The following is a 27,870-nucleotide window of genomic DNA, read 5'->3' on the forward strand; positions in this document are numbered from 1 at the left end:
GACCCATTGGTAACTTTAATACCACTCAGGTGAGGCAGCTCAATGTAAAGTGGCAGCTAGGGTGCTACATACGATACAATAAATACCCAGGCTGGGGAATTCCTCAGAGTTGCTGCTGGTCTGTGGTGATCTGTGAGTGCAGCGAACACGGTTTACATGAAGTAACGTTGGCGGAGTGGGAACAAAGTCAAGCAGCTGCCTGCCACGGTGTTCCGACTGGGAATGGAGTCAGCTGGCACCAAGCTTCTAATCCCCATGGATTTTCAACTCATTGATCCTCTAATGTCCTTTAGGGAAGGAAATCGGCCGTCCTTTCCCGGTCTGGGGCTGCATGTGACTCCAGACCCACAGCAATGTGGTTGACTCTTAAACCCCCTTAGGGGTGGGCAATAAAGTTTTGAAAGTTTATTTATTAGTGTCACAAGTAGGCTTACATTAACATCGCAATGAAGTTACTGCGGCATTCAGGTACACTGAGGGAGAATTTTACCACGGCCAATGCACCAAACCAGTACGTCTTTTGGAGTGAAACCGCAGCACCCGGAGGAAACCCACCTAGATATAGGGAGGACGTGTTGACTCAGCACCGACAGTGACCCAAGCCGGGAATTGAACCCGGGTCCCTGGCGCTGTGAGGCAGCAGTGCTGACCACTGTGCCACGTAAATGCTGGCCCAGCCAGCGACGCCCACATCCCATGAATGAAGGGATTTCAGACCTTGAACATTTACCTGGAAAAGCCGGACTCGGAACTCGTTCAAAACTTGAAACCAAGGGAGGAATAATATAATCTCCCATACGTATTACAGAGGCACACTACAAACTGTAGGAGAAGCGTGTGAGGGGATTACAAAGCTGTGTATCAATGGGGTTTAGAATTTGGGTGTCGCTTGGCATCATTCACACTTGATATTGGTATTGATACAGCGTTGGTATCTGCATGTGTACGGGTATGGGTAGCGGTATTGATACACCAGGCTTTGGTTCCAACACAGCTACAATGAGGAGAGAAAGGAAAACGGGAAGAACAGGACTTGGGTACAATCGGGGGAAAGAATTATATTCCACTGCTGTAGAACCATGAAACACTGAGGTCAATATCACTTTTTTTTAATGATCCAGACTTCTTTCTGCCTTGGTTATGTTTTATTGGTCCAAATTTGTGAACCTCAGTTTATTGTAGTACTCTGCAAAATGTTTGTGCTGTAGAGTACCTGGAATTGATCAGAAACACACATGTAGATGTGTGGTAATGCTGGTTTGCAAATTCAGACAGTGCACGAACATGTAACCGAATCACATTCTCAATGTTCCCCTCTGGGAACCGTCAGTGTAATAACAGTGAATGCAGCAATAAACCGCAAACGAGGTTATTAATCACTGGGCTAGTAAAGCAGTAACAAAAACAGCAACCTTAACTCTTCCCATCACTGAATTCTATTCATTAGGCAGGACTGGTTTTGTGGAGAAGGGGTCAATCTCCCCGCGCCCAGGCTTTTTCCAACCATGGTGCTGCCCCCTAGCTGTGGTGGGGGTCCTACACCTGCCGACTGGAGTCCGAAGCTGTGGCTGTGTTTCCCATGTAAACTTTGGCAGTGGCCCAATAGTCAACTACTGGCCATGGGGTGCGTCACATCTGAGCCTGTTCCTCTCCTCAGTCCCCGGCCCTATTGGTGCATTTTCCAGCATGGGTCTTTGGACAGTGATCAAGAGTTTGGCATGTTTGTGGCATGGTTATGTTACGGGCCTAATAAGAAAGTGAGTTCAAATCCACTGTTGCGTTTTGAGAAAGTAAATTCAGTTTGGAAACAAGCTGGAAATAAAAATGTAGCATCAATAAGAGTGTTTAATTGTCACAAAAATGTGTTTGCTCATTTAGGAAAGAAAAATTGCTCTTCCATAACCAAATCTGGCCTACTTGTGACTTCAGCCCCCACCATAAGGGAGGCACGGTGGCACAGTTGTTAGCGCTGCTGCCTCACAGCGGCAGGGATCCGGTTCAATTCCTGGCTTGGGTCATTGTCTGTGTGGAGTTTGCACATTCTCCCTGTGTCTGTGTGGGTTTCCTCCGGGTGCTGCGGTTTCTTCCCACAGTCCAAAGATGTGCAGTTACATAGAAACATAGAAGATAGGAGCAGGAGGAGGCCATTTGGCCCTTTGAGCCTGCTCCGCTATTCATTCCGATCATGGTTGATCGTCCAATTCAATAGCCTAATCCTGCTTTCTCTCCATAACCTTTGATCCCACCCACCCAAGTGCTATATCTAGCCGCCTCTTGAATACATTCAAGCTTAGGTGGATTGGCCATGCTCAATTGCCCCTTAGTGTCAGGGGGACTAGCTAGGGTAAATGCATGGAGTTATGGAGTTATGGGGATAAGGCCTGAGTGGGATTGTAGTTGGTGCAGACTAATGCTGGTTAGGCCACAACTGGAGTACTACATGTCACCACATCATAGGAAGAATGTGTTTGCACTGGAGATGGTGCAGTGGAGATTCACCAGGATGCTGTCTGGGCTGGAGGGTCTAAGCTATGAGGAATAACTGGATAGATTGGGGCTGTTTCCTTGGAGCAGTGAAGGCTGGGAGGAGACCTGATGGAGGTGTATAAAGTTTTGAAGGGCAGAGATAAGGTGGATAGGAAGGCATTTTTCCCATTACTAGAGGGGTCAACAACCATGAGGAATAGATTTAAGGTCAGAGGTAGAAGGCTAAGCGGGGAATTGAGGAGAAAGAGAGGGCAGTGAGAGTCTGGAACTTACTGTCTGAAAGGGTGGTTGAGTCAAAAACTTTCATAACATTTAAGAAGTATTCAGATATTCACTTACACTGCTATAACCTCCAGGCCTATGGGTCAAGTGCTAGAAAATGGGATTTGTGTAGTCAAATCTTTGTAAGTTAAGCTTTATTTATTAGTGTCACAAGTAGGCTTTTATTAACACTACAATGAAGTTAATGTGAAAATCCCCGAGTCACCGCACTCCGGCACCTGTTCGGGTACACTGAGGGAGAATTTAGCATGGCCAATGCACCTAACCAGCACGTCTTTTGGACTGTGGGAGGAAACCGGAGCACCCGGAGGAAACCTACGTAGACATAGGAAGAACGTGCAAACTCCGCACAGACAGTGACCCAAACCGGGAACCAGTTCTATCTTATGTTCATTCGGTATCAACCATTCGCACATCTGCTATGGAGGAAGCTTGATACAAAACATTTATCCCCAAGAATGCATCTTAACCCCAATTTCAAGAGCGTGTTCCTTATTGCACCAAAGTAACATTTCCCACATGAACCATTCTGTAGCGTCTCTAAAGGCAAGTGTTGTTTCAGTGTCAAAGTGCGGCTGAAATTCTCTCCCAAAATCAATGGACGTTTGGGCTGCCTCTCTGAATTTTGCTTTCTGCCCGTGACAAATCCCACCCGGAAAATCCCAGCCAAAGTGTCTCCCTAATTATGGCAGGTTAATGCTATACGCTGATGATCATTAGTAATTGCACTGAAATTATTGACAATAATTCCATAACAAACTCACACCGAGGGAGAAGGGACTGTCCGTCTATCAGTCAGGACTGAATTCCAAACCCAGGTCCTAGAGGGAAAGACTCGTTTCTAACCTCAGTGTCAGACTTTGGAGCAATAGAGCACTCAAGATACCACATCAGTGTCAAACAATCAAGTACGGTGTGTTATTTTCTATTTAATTGAGTTGTTGTATGTTAATTAAATCCTCACTGCTGATGCACACGAACATGATCCAACAATGACTGAGGAAATTTCACCTTTGTAGAGCGCTACCTACCCACACATGTCTTCTGATCAGCGTCTAGACGAAAGCCTTCATTGCAGCTACAGAGCGGACCGCTGGACGTGTGGCGGCAGTGATGGGAGCATCCTCCATTGTTTGATTCACAGCTGTTGACGATTTCCATCTCAATTCCTGAAATTGAAGCAGTCGGTTCATTTCACTGCCCCTTTAGCACTTTTTTCACTCCATTTCTATTCTGGTGGGCAAGCTGACTGATTTGTCAAGGTTTGCCTGAACGCAATAGAATATTTATCAAAGAGCAGGGCTCCTTCCTGATTCCTGACCAATATTTATCCCTCAATCAACATCGCCAGAACTGACTATCTGGTCATTACTGAACAAATGCTTAATTACACTCATCCAACATGTGATAGAACATTTTGTAATCATTTCAGAAACAACTCCAAGCGACAGAAGCACCGCATCCCAAAGTGCTGGATGATCGATAAGCTTGGTGTAGTCACTGTTGTGACGTAAAAAACTCGACAGTCAGTTTGCACACTGCAAGGTTCCAACAACAGTCAATTAAATAAAATACTCGATCAAGCTGTCAACTGAAAGGAACTCTTCTGCAGGTATTTTGCCGATGTATTTTTGATCATTTTAAAGCTCCCTCTACACTGTCCCCATCAAACACTCCCAGGACAAGTACAGCACAGGGTTAGATATAGAGTAAAGCTCCCTCTACACTGTCCCCCATCAAACACTCCCAGGACAGGTACAGTGTGGTGTTAGATACAGAGTTAAGCTCCCTCTATACTGTCCCCATCAAATACCTCCATGGCAGGTACAACATGGGTTAGATACAGAGGAAAGTTCCCCCGACACTGTCCCCCATCAAACACTGCCAGGACAGGTACAGCACGGAGTTAGATACAGAGTAAAGCTCAATCTACACTGTCCCCCATCAAACTCTCCCAGGACAAGTACAGCATGGGGTTAGATATAGACTAAAGGTCCCTCTACACTGTCCTCCATCAAACACTGCCAGGACAGGTACAGCACAGTGTTAGAAATGGATTAAAACTCCCCCTACATTGTACCCATCAAACATTCCCAGGACAGGTACAGCATGAGGTTAGATACAGAGTAAAGCTCCCTCTACACTGTCCCCATCAAATACTCCCGGGACAGGCACAGTATGGGTTAGGTTCAAGATAAAGTTTCCTCTATGCTGTCTCATTCTTATTTTACACATCACAACCAATAAATAAAGGAGACATTAAACTCCTTGGCCTGGGCTGGGTTCAATCCAGCCTCACCAGATAAAATGGCACAAGCTGGACTAACTAGTTCTCAATAAAATATATTTATTGTGCCTTTCTCGCAGCTGCTTTTACTGTGCACTGTGTCATCCCTTAGTGACTCCTAAATACAGAAATGAGGTTCTCCCCTCCATTTATAGAATGGCAACTTACAATGCTTCCTTGTGTGTACAGGGAGGTTATTACTGTTAACACATCACCATTTCTGTCCTTCGGTACAGACTGTCCTTCTGTGGGATATCATTGAGGTTTTTGCAAGATGGGATTAATGGCCTTGCAGTGAATCCTACTCAGGAGTCTGTAGTCAATGTTAGGAGTATGTCAATGGGATTGGTCTGTTAATCCTTTATCCTGATATTTTCCTCACTGCTGATGGCTCTGTACCAGTATGAAGGACTCAACAGGTTAACTTACGATAGCACTGCTTCCCATTGGCACCCAGCTCATAGCCTGAGTTACAGACACAGGAAAAGGATCCACGAGTGTTGAGGCATCCATGCGAACAATCAGCTAATCCAATCTTGCACTCATCAATATCTGGGGTGATGGGAAGAGAGAGAGAGAGAGAGATGCAAATTACTGGCCTGGTTATGTACAGTAATGGCAATAGTTCACCTATTAGCCCTGTGCTCACTGACCTACATTCAGACGCATTCCAACAATGTCCTAGTTTTAAAATTCTCACCTTTGTGTTCAAATATATTATGGCCTCACCTCTCCCACTTACTGGAAGCCTCTCCAATTCTCTACCACACTGTTCTCTTTAAGACACTCCTTAAACCCTTCCTTTTTGACCAAGCATTTGGCCACTGACTGACGTTATCTGGGGGAGGTTGCGGTGTAGTGGTAATGCCACTCTTCTAGTAATCCAGAGGCCCAGGCCACGCTCTGGAGAAAAGAGGTTCAAATCCCACCACGGCAGCTGATGGAATTCAATTAATAAATCTGGAATTGAAGGCTCATCTCAAATCTGGTGGCCATGAAACTACCATTGACTGTTATAAAAACCCCATCTGTGTCACTAGGGAAATTTGCATGTGACTCCAGACTCACAACAATGTGGTTGACTCTTCACTGTCCTAGCAAGCCACTCAGTTCAAGGGCAATTAGGGATGGGTAACAAATGTTGGACTTGTCAGTGACACACACATCATGAAAGGAAACTTGTCCTTATTTGTCTTGGTGTCATATTTGCTTTGTTAACATTCCTGTGAACTTCATTGGGATATGTTTAGAAATTCTATATGAATGCAAGTCGTTGTAATACTGGTCATAGTAGCACTGGAAAAACATTGAGTGAGACATTGATGATCTGAATGTCTGAAATAATAATCATGTCTGAATAATAAATGAGGATGTTGCTCTGGTACATCCATGATTTCCCAGGAGGTGGACAAGGCTCCCTGATGGCCTAGTGATATTATTGCTAGACTATTAATCCAGAAACTCAGCTAATGTTCTGGGGACCTGGGTTCGAATCCTGCCACGGCAGGTGGTGGAATTTGAAATCAGTACAAAATATCTGGAATTAAGAACCCAGTGATGACCATGAAACCATTGTCGATTGTCAGGAAAACCCATCTGGTTCACCAGTGCCCTTCAGGGAAGGAAATCTGCTGTCCTTACCCGGTCTGGCCTACATGTGACTCCAGAGCAACAGCAATGTGGTTAACTCTCAACTGCCCTTGGTCAACTAGGGATGGGCAATAAATACTGGCCAGCCAGCCATGTCCCACAAATGAATAACAAAAAAAGGATCCTCGGGTTTCTCAGATCCAAATTATGGGAAACCTATTGGAAGTTTTCAAGGCAATTGATCCAGGCTAATTGTTCACATTGGGAAGGGTTCAAAAACTTGGAGATACCAATAAATTCGCACCAATGAATTGCTGTTGGCTGTGCGGTGAAGGCACTCTCACACTGCTGATGGGGAAGGAGGTCCAGGAGTTAGGTCCAGTGATGATGAAGGCAAGGTGATATATGTCCAAATCAGATTGGTATGGAGGGAACTTGAAGGTGAGTGATTGTGTTCCCATGCACACATTGCCTTGTCGTTCTGGGTGGTGGGAGGTAGGTTGCAGGTATGGGAAGTTCTGCTTCACTCATTGGGAAGGTGATGTGTTGCCACTCAGAACTTACACTCCACAATGACCTTCTGTGCACAATTATAAAATACAAATTGTGTTGTGTGCAATAAAATGTAAACATTTCCAGGATTTGTGGCACTCATTTCCAAATCAGTTGCCAAGTTCCATGTGTGCGTTGAGTTTGTTGGAACAGGACATGTGTCTAGGCTGCACTGTACATGAGGGGCTAGGGCAGATTGTTAGCTCCCCCTCATGTTCCATTGTGACCTTGATGCTGATCTGTAGTGTGGGTTACAGGAACAGGAACACAAGAAACAGAAGCAGGAGAACACCACACCACACACTGAGCTTGTTCTGCCACTCTTGCTGTTGTTGCTAAGAGCAAGATGGCGCCAGAGCAACTTCTTGCAAGCTGTGCCCAATATACCTTCAAATTCTATTTTTTACTCTCGTTTTATGCTCCGCAAACTTCACCCTAACTCTTTTAAACTCTCTAACAATGCTTTAATTCATTAAGTGGCTCTTTCTCTACACCCTAGCTATGACTGTAACACTACATTCTGCACCCTCTCCTTTCCTTCTCTATGAATGGTATGTTTTGTCTGTATAGCGCGCAAGAAACAATACTTTTCACTGTATACTAATACATGTGACAATAATTAGTCAAACCAAATCAAATCAAATCACTCAATACGGTCATGGCTGATCCATTCTCCCACCACTCCCCATACACCTTAATTCCCTTGAAAACCAAAAATCTGTCTATGCCACAGAAGGCCTGATAGAGCATGCTGTAGGTGTAAGTACAAGTGATAACATAACCTTTACCTTCACATCCTTTGACATCATTAGCCAATTCGTATCCTGGGTGACACTCACACTTGGCAACTCCATGGTAATTGTGGCACTTGTGCATACAGCCACCATTTTTATCTGTACATGGATTCTTCACTGTAGAGGTAAGCGAGTACACAATTAAAGTAGGCCCCTACGGTTTATATTACCCATAGTGCTTCTTTCGCACCTCCAGGACGCACGGTGCTTATTCTTGTTTGTAACCATGGTAACTTTCCCTCAATGGCCGGTCTTCATGTGTGGCCCTGTGCTGGGATAGCCTGTGGTGCCAAACTCCAGCCTGTGCACATCCAGCAATCCTTCCAGCAGGTGTCCCTAGAGAGCTGTCAAGGCTGAGAACATCCCCTTGCAAACACAGAGGCCAGTTGTAGAATCCCATCACTGCGCTGGTCTAATCAGACCCATATCCTAACTTGAGAATGAATAGCAAGTTTGAACGACCAGGCTTCTTGTTAACACATTATTCCCTTGGTGGTAATGAATGTAGATCGTAGAATCAAAGAGGCAGATTTTCCCCAGGCTCCATTTTCGGGCTCAGACCTGACACTATGGGTGGGATTTTACGACCTCGCTCAAGTGAGACTGGAAATTCCGAGGTCAATGGGCATTTCCGTTGTCCATTCCTCGCCCGCTCCTATTCCGTGGCGTGCGAGGTGGTAGAATTCCGGCGTACGTGAGGAGCATTTACCTGAACCAAGCTGTCCAAGTGAGATATTAAAGAGTTAATTTCCACTGTAGAGGGCAAGGTGAACTATTGGGCTTGCAAGAACGGCAGAGAAACAGCTCATGGGAGCAAACTGACAAAACAGATTAACCACAGGCTCCAGCTTGCTGAGCCCGGCTGGGGTGCGAGTCTAGCTGAGTACGTGATAATGTTCTCTTTTGCGCTAACAAATGGCGTATCCTAAAGACATCATGCTTATGTTCTGATGGGTGGGGGTTGTAAGTAGTAAATGCGTATTTTAATAGGATGTTCTTTCTTATGCAGCAATTCCTGTAACTACTCGTTTTTGATTGAATTGGGTGATGAGTGTTTAAGTCTTGTTTGAAATCACATCTACCTGATGGGATTGTAAACTGTATAAAAGGTGTCAGCCTTGTTGCTTCGTGGGCTTTTGCTAACTGACTCCCAGCACTGAGTGGAAGTTACGTAGCAAAAGTTTGCCAGCTTGCGTATGTAAGACAAATAAAGAACTTTTGTTTGCCTTTGTATCAGGGACGGAAGAGTCTCACGAAAAACGAACTTAACACAAGGACCCATGTAAATTAGTCCTCAAGCTTTATCAGTACCGTGGAGGAGGCAGTGGCGTAGTGGTATTGTTGCTAGACTAGTAATCCAGAGACCCAGGGTAAGACCAGGGTTCGAATCCCACCAAGGTGAAATTTGAATTCAATAGAAACCATGGAGTTGAAAATCTAAAGATGGCCATGAAGCCTAATGATGACCCATGACCATGGATTTTGACGATTGTTGGAAAAACCCATCTGGTTCACTGATGCCCTAAGCTGCTCAGAAGGAAATCAGTTGTCCTTACCTGGTCTGGCCTACACGTGACTTTAGATCCACAGCAATGTGGTTGATTCTTAACTGCCCTCAGGGATGGGTAATAAACGCTGGCCCAGCCAGCGACACCAATGTCCCATCAACTAATAAAACGGACTGTATGCCTGAGCCGGACCAGGTAAGAATGGCTGATTTCCCTCCCTAAAGGACATCAGTGAACTAGATGGGTTTTTTCTGACATTCATTTCATGGTCATCAGTAGCTTCTTAATTCCAGATATTTTTTATTGAATTCAAGTTCCATCATCTGCCGTGGTTAGATTCGAACCCGGGTCCCCAGAACATTAGCTGAGTTTCTGGATCAATAGTCCAGCAATAATACCACTAAGCCATCGCCTCCCCCTGAGAAGGATAGGTCCTGGGTGCCTAAAATAGGATTCCGATGGGTATAGAAGTGGAACCAATGTCTGTGTAAATTGGCCGCAGGCCGTCCAACTGTTAAATGGAATGCTTTGCAGCTGGAGAAATGGTGAAACACGTATCTAGTTCAACTCTACAGACATTTACAAAACAGGAGGCCATTCAGCCCACTGTGCCTGTACTGGCTCTCTGAAAGAACCTTCCACTTTGTCCCACTCCCCTGTCCTTTTTCATATTCTTTTAAATATGCAAATATTTCTCTACTTCCTTTTTAAATACTGTTTTCCCCAATGTTTCTAGTTGAGCATTTCATGTCTTAACCCCCTGTATAAATCTATTTCTCCTAGACTCCCAGTTTGTTTTTTGAGGGTGGCACAGTGGCACAGTAGTTAGTACTAATACAGATAGGAAATATACAGTAAATGGCAGAACCCTTAAGAGTATTGATAGGCAAAGGGATCTGGATGTACAGGTACACAGGTCACTGAAAGTGGCAATGCAGGTGGAGAAGGTAGTCAAGAAGGCATAAAGCATGCTTGCCTTCATTGGTCAGGGCATTGAGTTTAAAAATTGGCAAGTCATGTTGCAGCTTTATAGAACCTTAGTTAGGCCGCACTTGGAATAGAGTGTTCAATTCTGGTCGCCACACTACCAGAAGGATGTGGAGGCTTTGGAGAGGTTTCAGAAAAGATTTACCAGGATGTTGCCTGGTATGGAGGGCATTAGCTATGAGGAGAGGTTGGAGAAACTTGGTTTGTCCTCACTGGAGCAACGGAGGTTGAGGGGAGACCTGATAGAAGTCTACAAGATTATGAGAGGCATGGACAGAGTGGATAGTCAGAAGCTTTTTCCCAGGGTGGAAGAGTCAATTGCTAGGGGGGCATAGGTTTAAGGTGCGAGGGGCAAGGTGTAAAGGAGATGCACGAGGCAGATTTGTTACACGGAGAGTAGTGGGTGCCTGGAACTCGTTGCTGGGGGAGGTAGTGGAAGCGGATACGGTAGTGACTTTTAAGGGGCGTCTTGACAAGTACATGAATAGGATGGGAATAGAGGGATATGGTCCTCGGAAGGGTAGGGGGTTTTAGTTAAGTCGGGCAGCATGGTCGGTGCAGGCTTGGAGGGCTGAAGGGCCTGTTCCTGTGCTGTAATTTTCTTTGTTCTTTGTTCACTGCTGCCTCACAGCTCCAGGGACCTGAGTTCCATTCCACTGTCTGTGTGGAGTTTGCACATTCTCCTCGTGTCTGCGTGGGTTTCCTCCGGGTGCTCTGGTTTCCTCCCACAGTCCAAAGATGTGCGGGTTAGGTTGATTGGCCATGCTAAACTGCCCTTTAGTGTCCTGGGATGTGTAGGTTGGGTGGATTAGCGGGGTTAATGTGTGGGGTTGTGGGGATCGGGCCTGGGGTGGGATTGTGGTCAGTGCAGGCTCGATGGGCCGAATGGCCTCCTTCTCACTGTAGGGATTCTATGAAATTCTATGAAATTCTATGAAATTCTATTCTATGATGATGATCCTAATGTTCTACCCCTGACTGGCAAACTGAGCGAGAGCCAACGTTATTCCACTGGAAACTGGGCAATTGTGACACCGCAGGTCAAACCTCCCCCCCTCCTCTCTTCAAATCTCCATTATATTCGCATTCATAAAGGTAATTTTCATGACTATAGTTCAATTTGTTTATTGTTTAAGATTTGAATGACTTTACTCAATCAATCCTTTAAAAAAATCACTTGACCTTTCCCACTGAATGAATATGAAGGATAGTTTATTTGTTCTGGTAACTCAGTGTATCAATAAAAGAATGTTGGAATTTTTACCGCACAGAAAGATGCCCTTTTTTTAAAGAAAAATCCAAACATACTGCTGTGGCCCACCCAGTTCCCTCAACATAGTCCTGTATCTTTACCTCCTTCAGACGGTTATCCACTTTAACCCCTAGCTACCAACTCACTGACTAAAACTCAGCTCCAATAAAACTCCCAAATCCTTTTTGTCTTTTCATATTTTATAGAACCATAGAATCCTACAGTGCAGAAGGAGGCCATTTGGCCCATCGAGTCTGCACTGACTACAATCCCACCCAGGCCCTATCTCCATATATTTACTCTAGCTAGTCCCCCTGACACCAAGGGGCAATTTAGTATGGCCAATCCACCTAATCCCCCACACATCTTTGGAGTGTGGGAGGAATGATGTGGAGATGCCGGCGTTGGACTGGGGTAAACACAGTAAGAAGTTTAACAACACCAGGTTAAAGTCCAACAGGTTTATTTGGTAACAAAAGCCACACAAGCTTTCGGAGCTGCAAGCCCCTTCTTCAGGTGAGTGGGAATTCTGTTCACAAACAGAGCATATAAAGACACAAACTCAATTTACATGAATAATGGTTGGAATGCGAATACTTATAACTAATCAAGTCTTTAAGAAACAAAACAGCATGAGTGGAGAGAGCATCAAGACAGGCTAAAAAGATGTGTATTGTCTCCAGACAAGACAGCCAGTGAAACTCTGTGGGGGTTACAAATAGTGGGACATGAATCCAATATCCCGGTTGAGGCCGTCCCCGTGTGTGCGGAACTTGGCTATCAGTTTCTGCTCAGCGACTCTGCGCTGTCGTGTGTCGCGAAGGCCGCCTTGGAGAACGCTTACCCGAATATCAGAGGCCGAATGCCCGTGACCGCTGAAGTGCTCCCCAACAGGAAGAGAACAGTCTTGCCTGGTGATTGTCGAGCGGTGTTCATTCATCCGTTGTCGCAGCGTCTGCATAGTTTCCCCAATGTACCATGCCTCGGGACATCCTTTCTTGCAGCGTATCAGGTAGACAACGTTGGCCGAGTTGCAAGAGTATGTACCGTGTACCTGGTGGATGGTGTTCTCGGCCCAAGCCGTCAGGAGGTGCGTCAACACCAAATTCATCAGCCGCACTCACAAGACAGCCCCGAACATCACCCAAGCACAACGTAACGCCATCCACGCTCTCAAGACCAACCGCAACATTGTCATCAAACCAGCAGACAAAGGAGGGGCCATCATCATACTGAACAGAACGGATTACTGCAAAGAAGTGTACCGACAACTAAACAATGAGGAACACTACAGACAGTTACCTGCAGATCCGACCAAAGAACACACCCGTCAACTCAACACTCTGATCAAGACCTTTGATCCAGACCTTCAGAACACCCTCCGTGCTCTCATCCCACATACTCCCCGCGTTGGAGATCTCTACTGCTCCCGAAGATACACAAGGCAAACACACCCGGCCATCCCATCGTATCGGGCAATGGGACCCTGTGCGAGAACCTCTCCAGCTATGTCGAGGGCATCCTGAAACCCATTGTACAAAGAACCCCCAGCTTTTGTCGCGACACGACGGACTTCCTACAGAAACTCGGCACACATGGAGCAGTTGAACCAGGAGCGCTCCTCGTCAGAATGGATGTCTCGGCACTCTACACCAGCATCCCCCATGACGATGGCATTGCTGCAACGGCCTCAGTGCTCAGCGCCAACAACTGCCAGTTTCCAGAAACTACCCAGCCTTCAGGAGAACAGTGACCATGACACCACACAACCCTGCCACAGCAACCTCTGCAAGATGTGCCGGATCATCGACACAGATGCCATCATCTCACGTGAGAACACCATCCACCAGGTACACGGTACATACTCTTGCAACTCGGCCAACGTTGTCTACCTGATACGCTGCAAGAAAGGATGTCCCGAGGCATGGTACATTGGGGAAACTATGCAGACGCTGCGACAACGGATGAATGAACACCGCTCGACAATCACCAGGCAAGACTGTTCTCTTCCTGTTGGGGAGCACTTCAGCGGTCATGGGCATTCGGCCTCTGATATTCGGGTAAGTGTTCTCCAAGGCGGCCTTCGCGACACACGACGGCGCAGAGTCGCTGAGCAGAAACTGATAGCCAAGTTCCGCACACACGAGGACGGCCTCAACCGGGATATTGGGTTCATGTCCCACTATTTGTAACCCCCACAGAGTTTCACTGGCTGTCTTGTCTGGAGACAATACACATCTTTTTAGCCTGTCTTGATGCTCTCTCCACTCATGCTGTTTTGTTTCTTAAAGACTTGATTAGTTGTAAGTATTCGCATTCCAACCATTATTCATGTAAATTGAGTTTGTGTCTTTATATGCTCTGTTTGTGAACAGAATTCCCACTCACCTGAAGAAGGGGCTTGCAGCTCCGAAAGCTTGTGTGGCTTTTGCTACCAAATAAACCTGTTGGACTTTAACCTGGTGTTGTTAAACTTCTTACTGTGTGGGAGGAAACCAGAGCACCTGGAGGAAACACACGTAGACACAGGGAGAACATGCAAACTCCGCACAGACAGTGGCCCGAGGCCGGAATCGAACCCAGGTCCCTGGCGCTGTGAGGCGGCAGTGCTAACCACTGTGACACCATGCCGCTCTCTCTGTTTATCCCTCTCTGTAACATCTCAACCATTTTTTGTGGTTACAGTCACTCCCTGACTAAAGAATATTTTCCTTATTTCCCTATGGTTGTGTGAGTAATTATCTTGGATTTATATTACGGATTGCGGAGCCAACACGGGTATGAAATTGAGTCGCAGATCAGCCATGGTCTCACTGAATGGTGGAACAGGTTTGAGGGGCTGAATGGCCTGCTCCTGTTCTCCTCTTTTCAACTCTTCCTTCTTTTTAAATCTTACATGGCTGCAAGATTTGCAAGTGTTATCCCTGTTGCTGACTGGACGGTACGGTGGCACAGTGTTTAGTACTGCTGCCTCACAGTGTCAGGGACCTGGGTTCAATTCCAGCCTCGGGTGACTGTGTGGAGTTTGCACATTCTCCCCGTGTCTGCGTGGGTTTCCTCTGGGTCCTGTGGTTTCCTCCCACAATCCAAAGATGTGCGAGTTAGGTGGGTTGGCCATGGTAAATTGCCCCTTAGTGTCCAAAGATGTATAGGTTATGGGAATTAGCAGGGTAAATGTGTGGGGTTACGGGGAAAGGGCATGGGTACGATGCTCTGTCGGGGGGTTGGTGCAGACTCAATGGGCTGAATGGCCTCCTTCTGCACTGTATGGATTATATGGTTCTATGACTGGAGAGTGAATGCAAACGATATTATGGAGGTGTGACTATCCCAGCATGCATAGCAATACTGAAAGCCCTCTATTGAAGCTATGGGTGGAATATAATGTCCTCCCCAATAGCGAGTTTGGTGGCGGGTGTCATTTAACCAGGCAGGAGGGTGTTGGGTGGAGACGCTGCCACCTTCCCACCTCCACTCCCGTGAAATCCCTTAGGTGCTTCCAATTGGCCATTCGGCAAGTAAGGCTCCCTCACCCACCATCTCCCCTGGGACTTGGGGAATGCCTGGCACTGACCTGTCAAGTGCCTGAGTGGCTCTCCAGCCTGTGGCCAAGGATCCCATCACCTCCATTAAATCCAGCCCAGAAGAACATAATTTACCACTGACATATTTGCAACTACTTCATTCAATGTTTTAACAGGTTAATGGCACTGTTAGCTTTTGCCGAGACTCATTTGACTTCCCCTTTCATTTTCCTGCCTCTGTTAAGGTCAAGGTGAACCTGCAGAGGGGGCAAGAGAGCAGCAGAAACATGGGACGGGATCAGGGTTTACACTTTGATGTTTGCTTGGCTACTGTTGAAATTGGTAAAAGACCTTAGTAATTACGTTACCGATAGTTAACTAATAAAGAACACCTCCACATTACAAAATAGAGTCAATTAACGGAAAACCAGGCATTATAGAAATTTCTGGACTGCTCACTCATAAAAACTGGGTTGTCTGGTTGGCCAAGGAGCGGCTGCCAATCTTAGTGAGATCTCCTCACAGCACATGAGGTTCTGGCACATGCCCACGTACAGCAGGATACAACAGATAGTCACCTCCCTCTCATCACACTCTTGCTGATACTCACATGCGCAGTGCTTTCCATCTTCCTTCAGCTGGTAGTTGTGTCGACACCTACATTGGTAGTGTGCTATCGACAGCTGAACACAATCATGCTCACAGCCTCCATTACCAATTGAGCAGGAGTTGACACCTAGGAAATGAATAAAGTATAGTCAGATACACCTATCACAGAAAATACACAGGACATCAAGTCAATTTTGTACATGATACATTGGTGACTATAATCCCTAGTTACCCATCTCTGCTAGCTAAGAGTCTGCTTCTTGTCTGCTATTTTTTTGTTTTTCCTCTTCTTCTTTTAGATCTTCTCTTCCCCTATCTACTTGTCTGTCTTCATTTCTTGATTCCTTTTAGAAGGCAGGAGCTTGAATACAATTCTGTTGCTGCAGAAAGCCCACAGCACCTCATGGATTCCCAATTTTAACCTTTTAGATCTGTTCTAAATCTATCCCATTTAGCACTGTGACAGTGATGGATAGTATCCTCAGTTGAGGACAGGACTTTGTCTCCACAGGGTTGTGCAGTGGTCACCCGTACCAATACTGATATGGGTAGATTCATCTGTGGGCTCTTCCAACACTTTCAATGTTACTTTGTCAAAGAACTCTTAACAGATTTGTTCAAGACAATTTCCCTTTCACAAAGCCCACCTGGGCCCACTCGATCAAGTCATGATTATCTAAATATCCTCCTTAATAATAGATTCTAGCACTTTCCCTATGACAGATGTCAAGCTCACTCGCCTATAGTTTCCTGCTTTCTGTCTCTCTCCTTTTTTGAATACATGTGTTACATTGGAGCGGCACGGTGGCACAGCGGTTAGCACTGGTGCCTCGCAGCGCCAGGGACACGGGTTCAATTCCAGCCTTGGGTGACATTCTATGTGGAGTTTGCACGTTTTCCCCGTGTCTGCATGGGTTTCTCCCGGCTGCTCCGGATTCCTCCTACAGTCCAAAGATGTGCAAGTTAGCAGCATTGGCCATGCTAAATTACCCCTTAGTGTTTGGGGGAGCAGGGTAAATATGTGGGATTACGGGGAAAGGACCTGGGTGGGATTGTAGTCGCTGCAGGCTCGATGGGCTGAATGGCCTCCTTCTGCACTGTAGGGATTCTATGATTAGCTATTTTCAAGTCTACAGGAATCTCTCCAGAATCTAAAGAATTTTGTTCCTTAGTGCATCACCAGCGCATCTGCTATTTGTGCCGTCCCTTCTTTCAAGATCCTAGGGGACTTATCAGTGTTTAGTTTTCCTAACACCCTCCCCTGGTGATAGTCATAGAGTCATAGAGGTTCACAGCATGGAAACAGGCCCTTCGGCCCAACTTGTCCATGCCGCCCTTTTTTTTTAAACCTCTAAACTAATCCTAATTGCCCGCATTTGGCCCATATCCTTCTATATCCATCTTATCCATGTAACTATCTAAATGCTTTTTAAAAGACAAAATTGTACCCGCCTCTACTACTACCTCTGGCAGCTTGTTCCAGACACTCACCACCCTCTGTGTGAAAGCTTGCCCCTCTGGACACTTTTGTATCTCTCCCCTCTCACCTTAAACCTATGCCCTCTAGTTTTAGACTCCCCTACCTTTGGGAAAAGATATTGACTATCTACCTTATCTATGCCCCTCATTATTTTATAGACCTCTATAAGGTCACCCCTTAGCCTCCTACGCTCCAGAGAAAAAAGTCTATCCAGCTTCTCCTTATAACTCAAACCATCAAGTCCCGGTAGCATCCTAGTCAATCTTTTCTGCACTCTTTCTAGTTTAATAATATCCTTTCTACAATAGGGTGACCAGAACTGCACACAGTATTCCAAGTGTGGCCTTACCAATGTCTTGTACAACTTCAACAAGACGTCCCAACTCCTGTATTCAATGTTCTGACCGATGAAACCAAGCATGCCGAATGCCTTCTTCACCAATCTGTCCACCTGTGACTCCACTTTCAAGGAGCTATGACCATGTACCTCTGGATCTCTTTGTTCTGTAACTCTCCCTAATGCCCTACCATTAACTGAGTAAGTCCTGCCCTGGTTCAATCTACCAAAATGCATCACCTCGCATTTGTCTAAATTAGACTCCATCTGCCATTCATCAGCCCACTGGCCCAATTGATCAAGATCCCGTTGCAATTGGAGATAACTTTCTTCACTGTCCACTATGTCACCAATCTTGGTGTCATCTGCAAACTTACTAACCATGCCCACTATATTCTCATCCAAATCATTAATATAAATGACAAATAACAGTGGACCCAGCACTGATCCCTGAGGCACAATAGTGATTGTGATTGTATTAAATTCGGTGTTCCCTCTCATCACCCGATTTACCAAGAACCTTGGGAAGTTTTCTAAGTCTCTATCTTGAAGTCAGACACAAAATACCTGATAAACATCGCACCATTTCTCTGTTTTCCATTATCAATTCCCCAGATTCACTCTCTAGAGGATCAACACTCGCTTTAGTTACTCTTTTCTTATTCAAATAATTATAGAAACTTTTACGATTTGGGCAGAGCTTTAGCAATCTATGGGTTGCTTTATGCTTGTTAGGTTTGATAGCAGTAAGTCATAGCTCAGGGCGTAGCATTCGCATTTATGTGACAGAGGGTTGTGGGTACAGGCCTAACAGCAGCGGATGGTGATGGTGGAAGGGATCACCAAGCAGGGGAACTGGTGGGCCCTTGTGGGAGCAGTTTCTTTGGCAACCTATGGGGGGGGGGGGGGGTGAGAGGCCACGGCGGCGCACAGCCAGATGCTATGAGGTGAGGAAAGAGAGCAGCAATGAGCAGAAATCCTGGACTTGAAAGTTGTAATGGTAATCGTCAAGACTAAGAATAGGACATCTCAAAGCATCTAATGTTGGCTAGAGAAATGGGAAGGTGAATTAGGGCAGCATTCAGCTATGGAGACCTAGTCAGACTGACTGGGCAGCACACCCGAGTCCGAGAAACACCAAGAGGAAGATTCTCTTTGTGTCTGGGAGACAAGGTAATCTGGATCACAGGCTGATGGGAAATTAGCAATAAGAGTTCGACCAACTGAACTCTGCTGATGAAAGATCAGGAGTTAAACTCTCAATGGTGTCCTAATGGATGTGGAGCAGTGGCTGTGAATATCTATTGTAAATAGGTTGATCTTCTAACCCAAGATTTTCCATTGATATTTATGAAGATTTATGTCTCATGAATGAATAAAAAAAGTTAAGGCTAGTGGAATAAAGAACCCCTATTTTATAATCTTCATGCAGTCTGTGTGCTGAAGTTGCATGTAATACAAACGGCAGAGACTTCAACAGAAGATTCATGGTCAGCATTGCAGTGCAGTACAGAGGGCACACTGCCCTGTCAGAGGTGCCAACTTTCGGATGAGACATTAAACCACATTTGAGAAGAGCAATATTTATCTCTCAACCAACATCAACAGAAAGAGATTATCCAGCCATTATCATGTTTTGGTTTGTGGGAGCATGTTGTTGCTGTCTTTCTACATTACAGCAGCGACTACATTTCCAAACTACTTTATTGGCTGTAAAACGTTTGGGGGATATCCAGATATTATGAAAATTGCTAAATAAATGTAAGTTCATTCATTCTGAACTCTCCTGCCCTTTGTTTTTAACTAATAAGGTTTCATTTTTAAGTCTCCAAGATCGCATTCTTGGGTAATTTGGGATTTTCCACACAACATGGAAAATTGCTCTCCAGACACTCCCACTCACTCTCCAAATGCTGGATGTCTGAATTAATGGTGTAGTCACAGATTCAGCCTTCACCTCACTGTTCAACTCCCGTTCCACGTAAAGGCAAGGGGATTTCCACAAATGCTTTCGACAGAAACCATGCTATCTCCTCCCCTGATAACAAAATACCCCACTGAAATGGACACATTCCCCCAAGTGGAATCGCATTTGATAACAGGGCCCCCATTCCTTACGGTGCCTCTTAGTTCATTCTTCACATCTCTGAGTACTTTCCAAACTGTACAGTGCTGCAATCACTAGGATTGGACCAGTGATTACTTCCGTGCAGCGTGATATTGAACTGAGACTTCCCAAAGTGTTTCGCGTACATTTTTGCACAACTGTGACAGTGATTTTTGCATCTTTCCCAACTTCAGTGGAAATAAAAATGAGGAGTGAAATGAATCTGGCTGCCGATGCGACTGACATCTGTTTTATCTTATTGTATCAAACAAACGTTTCAAGCAGAGCAGAATCCGAGAGTTTTGCTGCTGTTGTTTGACCAGGACACCACGGGGAAGTCCCTATGCTCCTCTTTGAATGATGCCGTGCGACTCTTCCTGTCTACCTTGGCAGTCAGATGAAGCCTCAGTTTAATGTCTTGCAGCTTATTTGAGAGGTGGCAGCTGGCTCAGGCCTGCACCGAGATTATGTGCCCACACTGGCCTCTCAGGTGGACATACAAAATAACTTGGCACTATTTGGAAGAAGACCAGAGGAGTTCTCCCAGGAGTCCAGGCCAAAACTTATCCCTCTACCAGCATCACTAAAAAACAGATGATATGGTCATTTATTTCATTGTTATTTGTGGGATCATACTGTGCGCAAGTCTAGTTAAGAAAGCCCACCAATACCTCTACTTCCTCAGGAGGCTAAAGAATTTCGGTATGTCCACTACAACTCTCACCAATTTTTACAGATGTACCATAGAAAGCACTCTTTCTGGTTGTATCACAGTTTGGTATGGCTCCTGCTCTGTCCAAGAAACTACAAAGGGTTGTGAAGATAGCCCAGTCCATCATGCAAGCCAGCCTCCCATCCATTGACTCCATCTACACTTCCCGCTGCCTCAGGAAAGCAGCCAGCATAATCAAGGAGCCCATGTACCCTGGGCATACTCTCTTCCACATTCTTCCGTCGGGAAAAAGGTACAAAAGTCTGAGGTCATGTACCAACCGACCCAAGAACAGCTTCTTCCCTGCTGCCATCAGACCTTTCACACATTAAGGTGATCTTTCTCCTCACCCTATCGGTAACTGTATCACTATATTCTGCACCCTCTCCTTTCCTTCTCCCCTATGTACTCTATGAATGGCATGTTTTATCTGTAACAGCGCGCAAGGGACAATACTTTTCACTGTAACCCAATACATGTGTCAATAATAAATCAAATCAAATCAATTCAAAACTGGCTGCTACATTTGCTGGATTCCAGCACAAATCCACTTCAAGAGTATTTGATTGGCTGCAAAGTGCTTTTGGGAAGTCCTGAGGTCATAAAAGGTGATATATATGCATTTAAATTCTTCCTTCTTTCTAAGAAACTATATTTAGCACCACACAGAGTGCCCGCTTCTCAAAAACCCAAGGGCATCATCAAAGCTTCAGTGAAATAAGTGTCAGGCTCTTTTATTCTGACACAGGTGCCAGTCTTCAGCTGGTTCGATTCACTCCACATGATATCAAGAAATGGCTGAAGGTGCTGGATACTGCAAAAGCTATGGGTGCTGACAATATTCCAACAGTAATACTGAAGAGCTGCGCCCCAGAACTTGCTGTGCCCCGAACCAAAGTGTTTCATTACAACTACAACACTGGCACCTACCTGGCAATGTGAAAAATTGCCCAGGTATGTCCTGTCCGCAAAATTCAGGACAATTCCAACCCGGCCAATTACCACCTCATCAGCCTACTCTCCATCATCAGTAAAGTGATGGAAGGAGCCATCGTCAGTGATATCATACAGTACTTGCTGATCAATAAGCCACTCCCTGACACTCAGTTTGGGTTCTGCCAGGGTCACTCAGCTCCTGGTCTCATTACAGCCTTGGTTCAGACATGGACAAAACAGCTGAACTCCACAGATGCGGTGGGAGTGACTGCCCTTGACATCAAGGCAACATTTGTCCAAGTGTGGCATCAAGGAGCCCTCGCAAAACTGGGATCAATGGGAATCAGGAGGAAAACTCTCTTCTTACTGGAGTCATTATTAACACAAAGGAGGATGGTTGTGGTTGTTGGAGGTCAACTATGTCAGTGCCAGAACATCACTGCAGGAGCTCCTCAAGGTAGTGCCCCAGCCTCAATCATAAGGTTTCAGATGCTTCATCACTGACCTTCCTTCCGTCATAAGGTCAGAAATGGGGATGTTTGCTTATGATTGAACAATGTTCAGTACCATTTGTGACTCCTCAGATATTGAAATAGCCCATGTCCAAATGCAGCAAGACCTGGACAATATCCAGGTTTGTGCTGACAGCTGGCAAGAAGGATTTGTGCCAGACATGTGCCAGACAATGACCATCTCCAACAAGAGAGGATCTAACGGAACTGGATACAAATATTATGGCTTCAAGAGCAGGTCAGAGGCTGGGAATGCCGCAACAAGTAACTCAACTCCTGCCTGTCCATCATTTGCATGGTGCAAAAAGCTCTTTAAGGGGTCATGTTCTGTGACCAACACCCTCCCAACACATACATTCCGATAAAGTTCCAGAGGTGCTGCATCCCACTGAAAAGGAAACTCACAATGAAGAAAGTGTTGAACGACTGTCTTCAGAGAAAGAAATTCCTGCAGAGTGAGCAGGACAATCATTATTGTTTCTTTGGAATATTCTTCATTCTTCTCTTTGTCCATCTGATTTATTCACGGTTGAGGCTTTACATAAAACTTTGTCAGTTGCGGCAGTTGAAGTCTGTGGACCCTCTGCAGCTGTTCAAATCTTCACAGGAGCTGAACAAGCTTCATTCTTTCAAGCAAGAGCAGCCAGCCATCCAGTCTTTCCACAAAGTACCAAGGAGAAGGGAAGACAAGGAAAATCTCTATTCGTCCCCTTAATACTGTGCACCAGAGGCAAACATTTCTGTCTGAGGAAGTCAATGCTTCACAAGGAGAATATTCTGGAAAGCATATGTCCCAAACATTCTCAAAGAGAGCCAAGAACACAGTCAGAGATTGATATCAATGGCGCAGGAGACTTTGGGGGGAGGTGTAGGAGAATGTGTGTGTGGGGATAAAGACTGATGGGGGAGATGGAGGGTAAAGGGTTAACTGTAATGATAGTTTCTGAGCATGTGTAGCTGTGTAACAGTGATATCACTGACTAAGAGGAGATGAGTATGAAATATCTCAGAGAGTAGCACCAGCTATGTTTTGGTCTTATTTAACCTTTGTAAATAGTCAGAATATAAATTTAGTTTAGTTTATTTATTAGTGTCACAATTAGGCTTGCATTTATACTGCAATGAAGTTACTGTGAAAATCCCCCAGTTGCCACACTCTGCAGCCTGAGGGAGAATTTAGCATGGCCAATGCACCTAACCAGCACGTCTTTCAGACTGTGGGAGGAAACCCACGCAGACACGGGGAGAACGTGCAAATTCCACACAGACAGTGACCTAAGCCAAGAATCAAACCCGGGTCCTTAGCGCTTGAGGCAGCAGTGCTAACCACTCTGCCACCATGCTGCCCAGATAAATGGTTTTGAACAAAACACCTCCTCTTACCTTCAGCAAGATCTCTTCTAAAGTAACGAGCCAGCAAAGCCCAAGATAAATCCACAATGACAGAATTATAAGGCAGGAACGAGCATTACGTACCGTACCATGATCCTGTCCTAGCGCAGGAACAAGCATTACGTACCGTACCATGATCCTGTCCTAGCGCAGGAACAAGCATTACGTACTGTCCATTACCCTGTCCTAGCGCAGGAACGAGCATTACGTACCGTACCATGATCCTGTCCTAGCGCAGGAACGAGCATTACGTACTGTACCATGATCCTGTCCTAGCGCAGGAACGAGCATTACGTACTGTACCATGATCCTGTCCTAGCGCAGGAACGAGCATTACGTACCATACCATGATCCTGTCCTAGTGCAGGAACAAGCATTACGTACTGTACCATGATCCTGTCCTAGCGCAGGAACAAGCATTACGTACTGTACCATGATCCTGTCCTAGCGCAGGAACGAGCATTACGTACCGTACCATGATCCTGTCCTAGCGCAGGAACAAGCATTACGTACTGTACCATGATCCTGTCCTAGCGCAGGAACAAGCATTACGTACTGTCCATTACCCTGTCCTAGCGCAGGAACAAGCATTACGTACCGTACCATGATCCTGTCCTAGCGCAGGAACGAGCATTACGTACTGTCCATTACCCTGTCCTAGCGCAGGAACGAGCATTACGTACTGTACCATGATCCTGTCCTAGCGCAGGAACGAGCATTACGTACCGTACCATGATCCTGTCCTAGCGCAGGAACGAGCATTACGTACTGTACCATGATCCTGTCCTAGTGCAGGAACAAGCATTACGTACCATACCATGATCCTGTCCTAGCGCAGGAACAAGCATTACGTACTGTACCATGATCCTGTCCTAGCGCAGGAACAAGCATTACGTACTGTCCACTACCCTGTCCTAGCGCAGGAACAAGCATTACGTACTGTACCATGATCCTGTCCTAGTGCAGGAACAAGCATTACGTACTGTCCATTACCCTGTCCTAGCGCAGGAACAAGCATTACGTACCGTACCATGATCCTGTCCTAGCGCAGGAATGAGCATTACGTACTGTACCATGATCCTGTCCTAGCGCAGGAACGAGCATTACGTACTGTACCATGATCCTGTCCTAGCGCAGGAACAAGCATTACGTACTGTACCATGATCCTGTCCTAGCGCAGGAACAAGCATTACGTACTGTACCATGATCCTGTCCTAGCGCAGGAACGAGCATTACGTACTGTCCATTACCCTGTCCTAGCGCAGGAACGAGCATTACGTACCGTACCATGATCCTGTCCTAGCGCAGGAACGAGCATTACGTACCGTACCATGATCCTGTCCTAGCGCAGGAACAAGCATTACGTACCGTACCATGATCCTGTCCTAGCGCAGGAACGAGCATTACGTACTGTCCATTACCCTGTCCTAGCGCAGGAACGAGCATTACGTACTGTACCATGATCCTGTCCTAGCGCAGGAACGAGCATTACGTACCGTACCATGATCCTGTCCTAGCGCAGGAACGAGCATTACGTACTGTACCATGATCCTGTCCTAGTGCAGGAACAAGCATTACGTACCATACCATGATCCTGTCCTAGCGCAGGAACAAGCATTACGTACTGTACCATGATCCTGTCCTAGCGCAGGAACAAGCATTACGTACTGTCCACTACCCTGTCCTAGCGCAGGAACAAGCATTACGTACTGTACCATGATCCTGTCCTAGCGCAGGAACAAGCATTACGTACTGTCCACTACCCTGTCCTAGCGCAGGAACAAGCATTACGTACCGTACCATGATCCTGTCCTAGCGCAGGAACAAGCATTACGTACTGTACCATGATCCTGTCCTAGCGCAGGAACAAGCATTACGTACTGTACCATGATCCTGTCCTAGCGCAGGAACGAGCATTACGTACTGTACCATGATCCTGTCCTAGCGCAGGAACAAGCATTACGTACTGTACCATGATCCTGTCCTAGCGCAGGAACAAGCATTACGTACTGTACCATGATCCTGTCCTAGCGCAGGAACAAGCATTACGTACTGTACCATGATCCTGTCCTAGCGCAGAAACAAGCATTACGTACCGTACCATGATCCTGTCCTAGTGCAGGAACGAGCATTACGTACTGTCCATTACCCTGTCCTAGCGCAGGAACGAGCATTACGTACCGTACCATGATCCTGTCCTAGCGCAGGAACAAGCATTACGTACTGTCCATTACCCTGTCCTAGGATTCCCCTCTGTGATCACTCGTTGCAGTTAATTCCAGTAGAACACACTAACTCAAGTAGTATTAGTATCTCCACGCTGTGGAGCCCCAATGGGAATAAGTGGAGGCAAAACCAAGAGCTGTCGATGTGATTCAAGAGAGAAACTGTAACGCATTAAGCAATTATTGACCAGCTCAGCTGCCACGGTTTTGATTGGATGTTAACCAGGTCTGTTTCAAATCTCGTCAAGCACCTGCCATTTGTGTTCGAAATCCGTGTCAGTTCCAAACGAAGCTGCCTCCCATTGAATAAAGACAGATGAAAATCATTATTTTTCTTTTCAATCTGTTCCCAGTTTTCTCTCTTCTCCTGAACACATCGACTCTTGTTGAGGTGCAGGAATTTATAATTGATGACCTTCCTCGACTCTGTGGTCTTGTCAAAGCCCTGGACAGTTTAAGTGCGTTGCCATGGCAGCTGTAGAATATTTGATATATATTAAATACTCTCTGATCCTAGGCTGCAGATGGGGAACTGTAATCCAATGGAGTCCAGATCAGAGTTAGGACTACAGCACAGTCTCTCTCACCTGTTCTCATTGGTCTCCCCACTGGAAACATAGCATCAGAAGGGTGACCATAATCTCTCCTGGAATATCTGTCAGGGGCTTCAATTTGCGATCAGCACGTTGGGGATGAGGTCGCTCTCAGTGATGTTATTGTACAAACATTATATTTGTTATGTTCAAACCCCCTGTCTCTCACTCATTTTATACATGTTAACGCCTCCGCTAAAAGCAAAAAGAATTCATTGCCAGCAAGTTCAGGCATTGGTGACAGTAATTTCTACCTTTGTCATGGAGGTAGAAATCACTTATTTTCTTTATTTCTCCCTTCCTGCGTTCTGCAGGTTTCCTCGCGCCAACCATTTCCTAACCGCGAAGTGTGAGCGCAGAGAATCATAGAATCCCTACAGTGCAGAAGGAGGCCATTCGGCCCATCGAGTCTGCACCGACCATAATCCCATCCAACCCCTCTTCCCAAAACCTCAGATATTTACTCAGCAATGACATTAGGGTCAATTTAGCATAACCTGCACATCCTTGGACTGTGGGAGGAAACTGGAGCACCCGGAGGGGAGAATGTGCAGACTCCCCACAGAAGGTGACCCAAGGCTGGGATTGAACCCGGGACCCTGGCGCTGTGAGGCAGCAGTGCTAACCACTGTGCCACTATGCCGCCCTTCAGAGGTGGCAATTCAACCGGTAATTTAGTTCTCTATCCATGTCCGTTCGACAGTTATTTTACCTGTTCTGGGGCCAAGGTTGAGAACCCACTTGTGAACATTTTGGAGTTTTACTCAGGTACTTGAAGAGAATTGGATTTCTACTTGAAGAGGGAATACATTGCAGTGCTACCTGGGTGTATTGGTGCTTAAGTCATTGAAAGCGGCAGGGCAGCTTGAGGGAGTGGTTAATAAAGCTTACAGCATCCTAGGCTTTATTATAGGGCATTGAGTACAAGAAGAAGGAGGTAGGCTGAACTTGAAGAAGACTCTAGTTAGACTTCAAGTGGAGTACTGCTTCCAGGACATTTGGAAAGGCAATGGAGAGAATGCAGCAAGATTTACAAGAACAGTTCCAGGAATGAGGAACTTCAGTTATGAAGATAGGTTCGAAAATTTGGGACTGTTTTCCTTGGAGAAGACTGAGAGGAGATTTGATAAAGATATTCAAAATCGTGAGAGATCTGGACAGACTAGACAGGGAGAAACTGTTCCCATTCATGAAAGAATCGAGAATGAGAGGACCCGTATTTAAAATAATTGGTAAAAAGCGCTAAAGTGACAGGAGGAAAAACTATTTCACGCAGTGGGTGGTTAAGGGCTGGAATGCTCTGCCTGAGAGTGTAGTGGAGACAGATTCAACCAGTGCATTCAAAAGGGAATTGGGCTATTTTCTGAAAATGAAGAACGTGCAGGGTTATGGGGGAAGGCAAAGGAATGGCACGAGGTGAGTTGATCATTCAGAGAGCCGGTGCCCATACTATGGGCCAAATGACTTCCTTCTGCACCGTAACAACTCAATGATTCTATTGGCAAAGACCACAGTGGGGTTGTGGTAACTTCTTCAAGAAGTTTGAATAGGCATGATGGGTCAATAGTGTCCTTTTTTGTAATATTCTATCACATAGGAACAGTGCCAAAGGCCACACCCCTAAGTAAGACTTGATTCCCTTTGAACCTGTATAGATTGACTGGGACTAAATCCAAGTCAGTATGCAGAAGGGTCTAAGTCCTG

At 45.8% G+C, this 27,870-nt stretch overlaps 1 protein-coding gene across 1 annotated transcript in view; it reads right to left on the reverse strand.

The window, feature by feature from the left end:
• LOC144509853 (uncharacterized) overlaps positions 1 to 27,870 on the reverse strand; it is a 415,538-nt gene that overhangs the window by 95,791 nt on the left and 291,877 nt on the right. The window contains exons 6-9 of the mRNA XM_078238759.1: positions 15,874 to 15,999; positions 7,987 to 8,109; positions 5,486 to 5,608; positions 3,801 to 3,938 (exon numbers count right to left, since the gene is read on the reverse strand). Of these exons, the coding sequence (XP_078094885.1) occupies positions 3,801 to 3,938; positions 5,486 to 5,608; positions 7,987 to 8,109; positions 15,874 to 15,999 (510 nt within the window). The remainder of the gene's footprint in view (positions 1 to 3,800; positions 3,939 to 5,485; positions 5,609 to 7,986; positions 8,110 to 15,873; positions 16,000 to 27,870) is intronic.

Source organism: Mustelus asterias, chromosome 22, assembly GCF_964213995.1.
Source record: "Mustelus asterias chromosome 22, sMusAst1.hap1.1, whole genome shotgun sequence".
Classification (NCBI taxonomy): domain Eukaryota; kingdom Metazoa; phylum Chordata; class Chondrichthyes; order Carcharhiniformes; family Triakidae; genus Mustelus; species Mustelus asterias.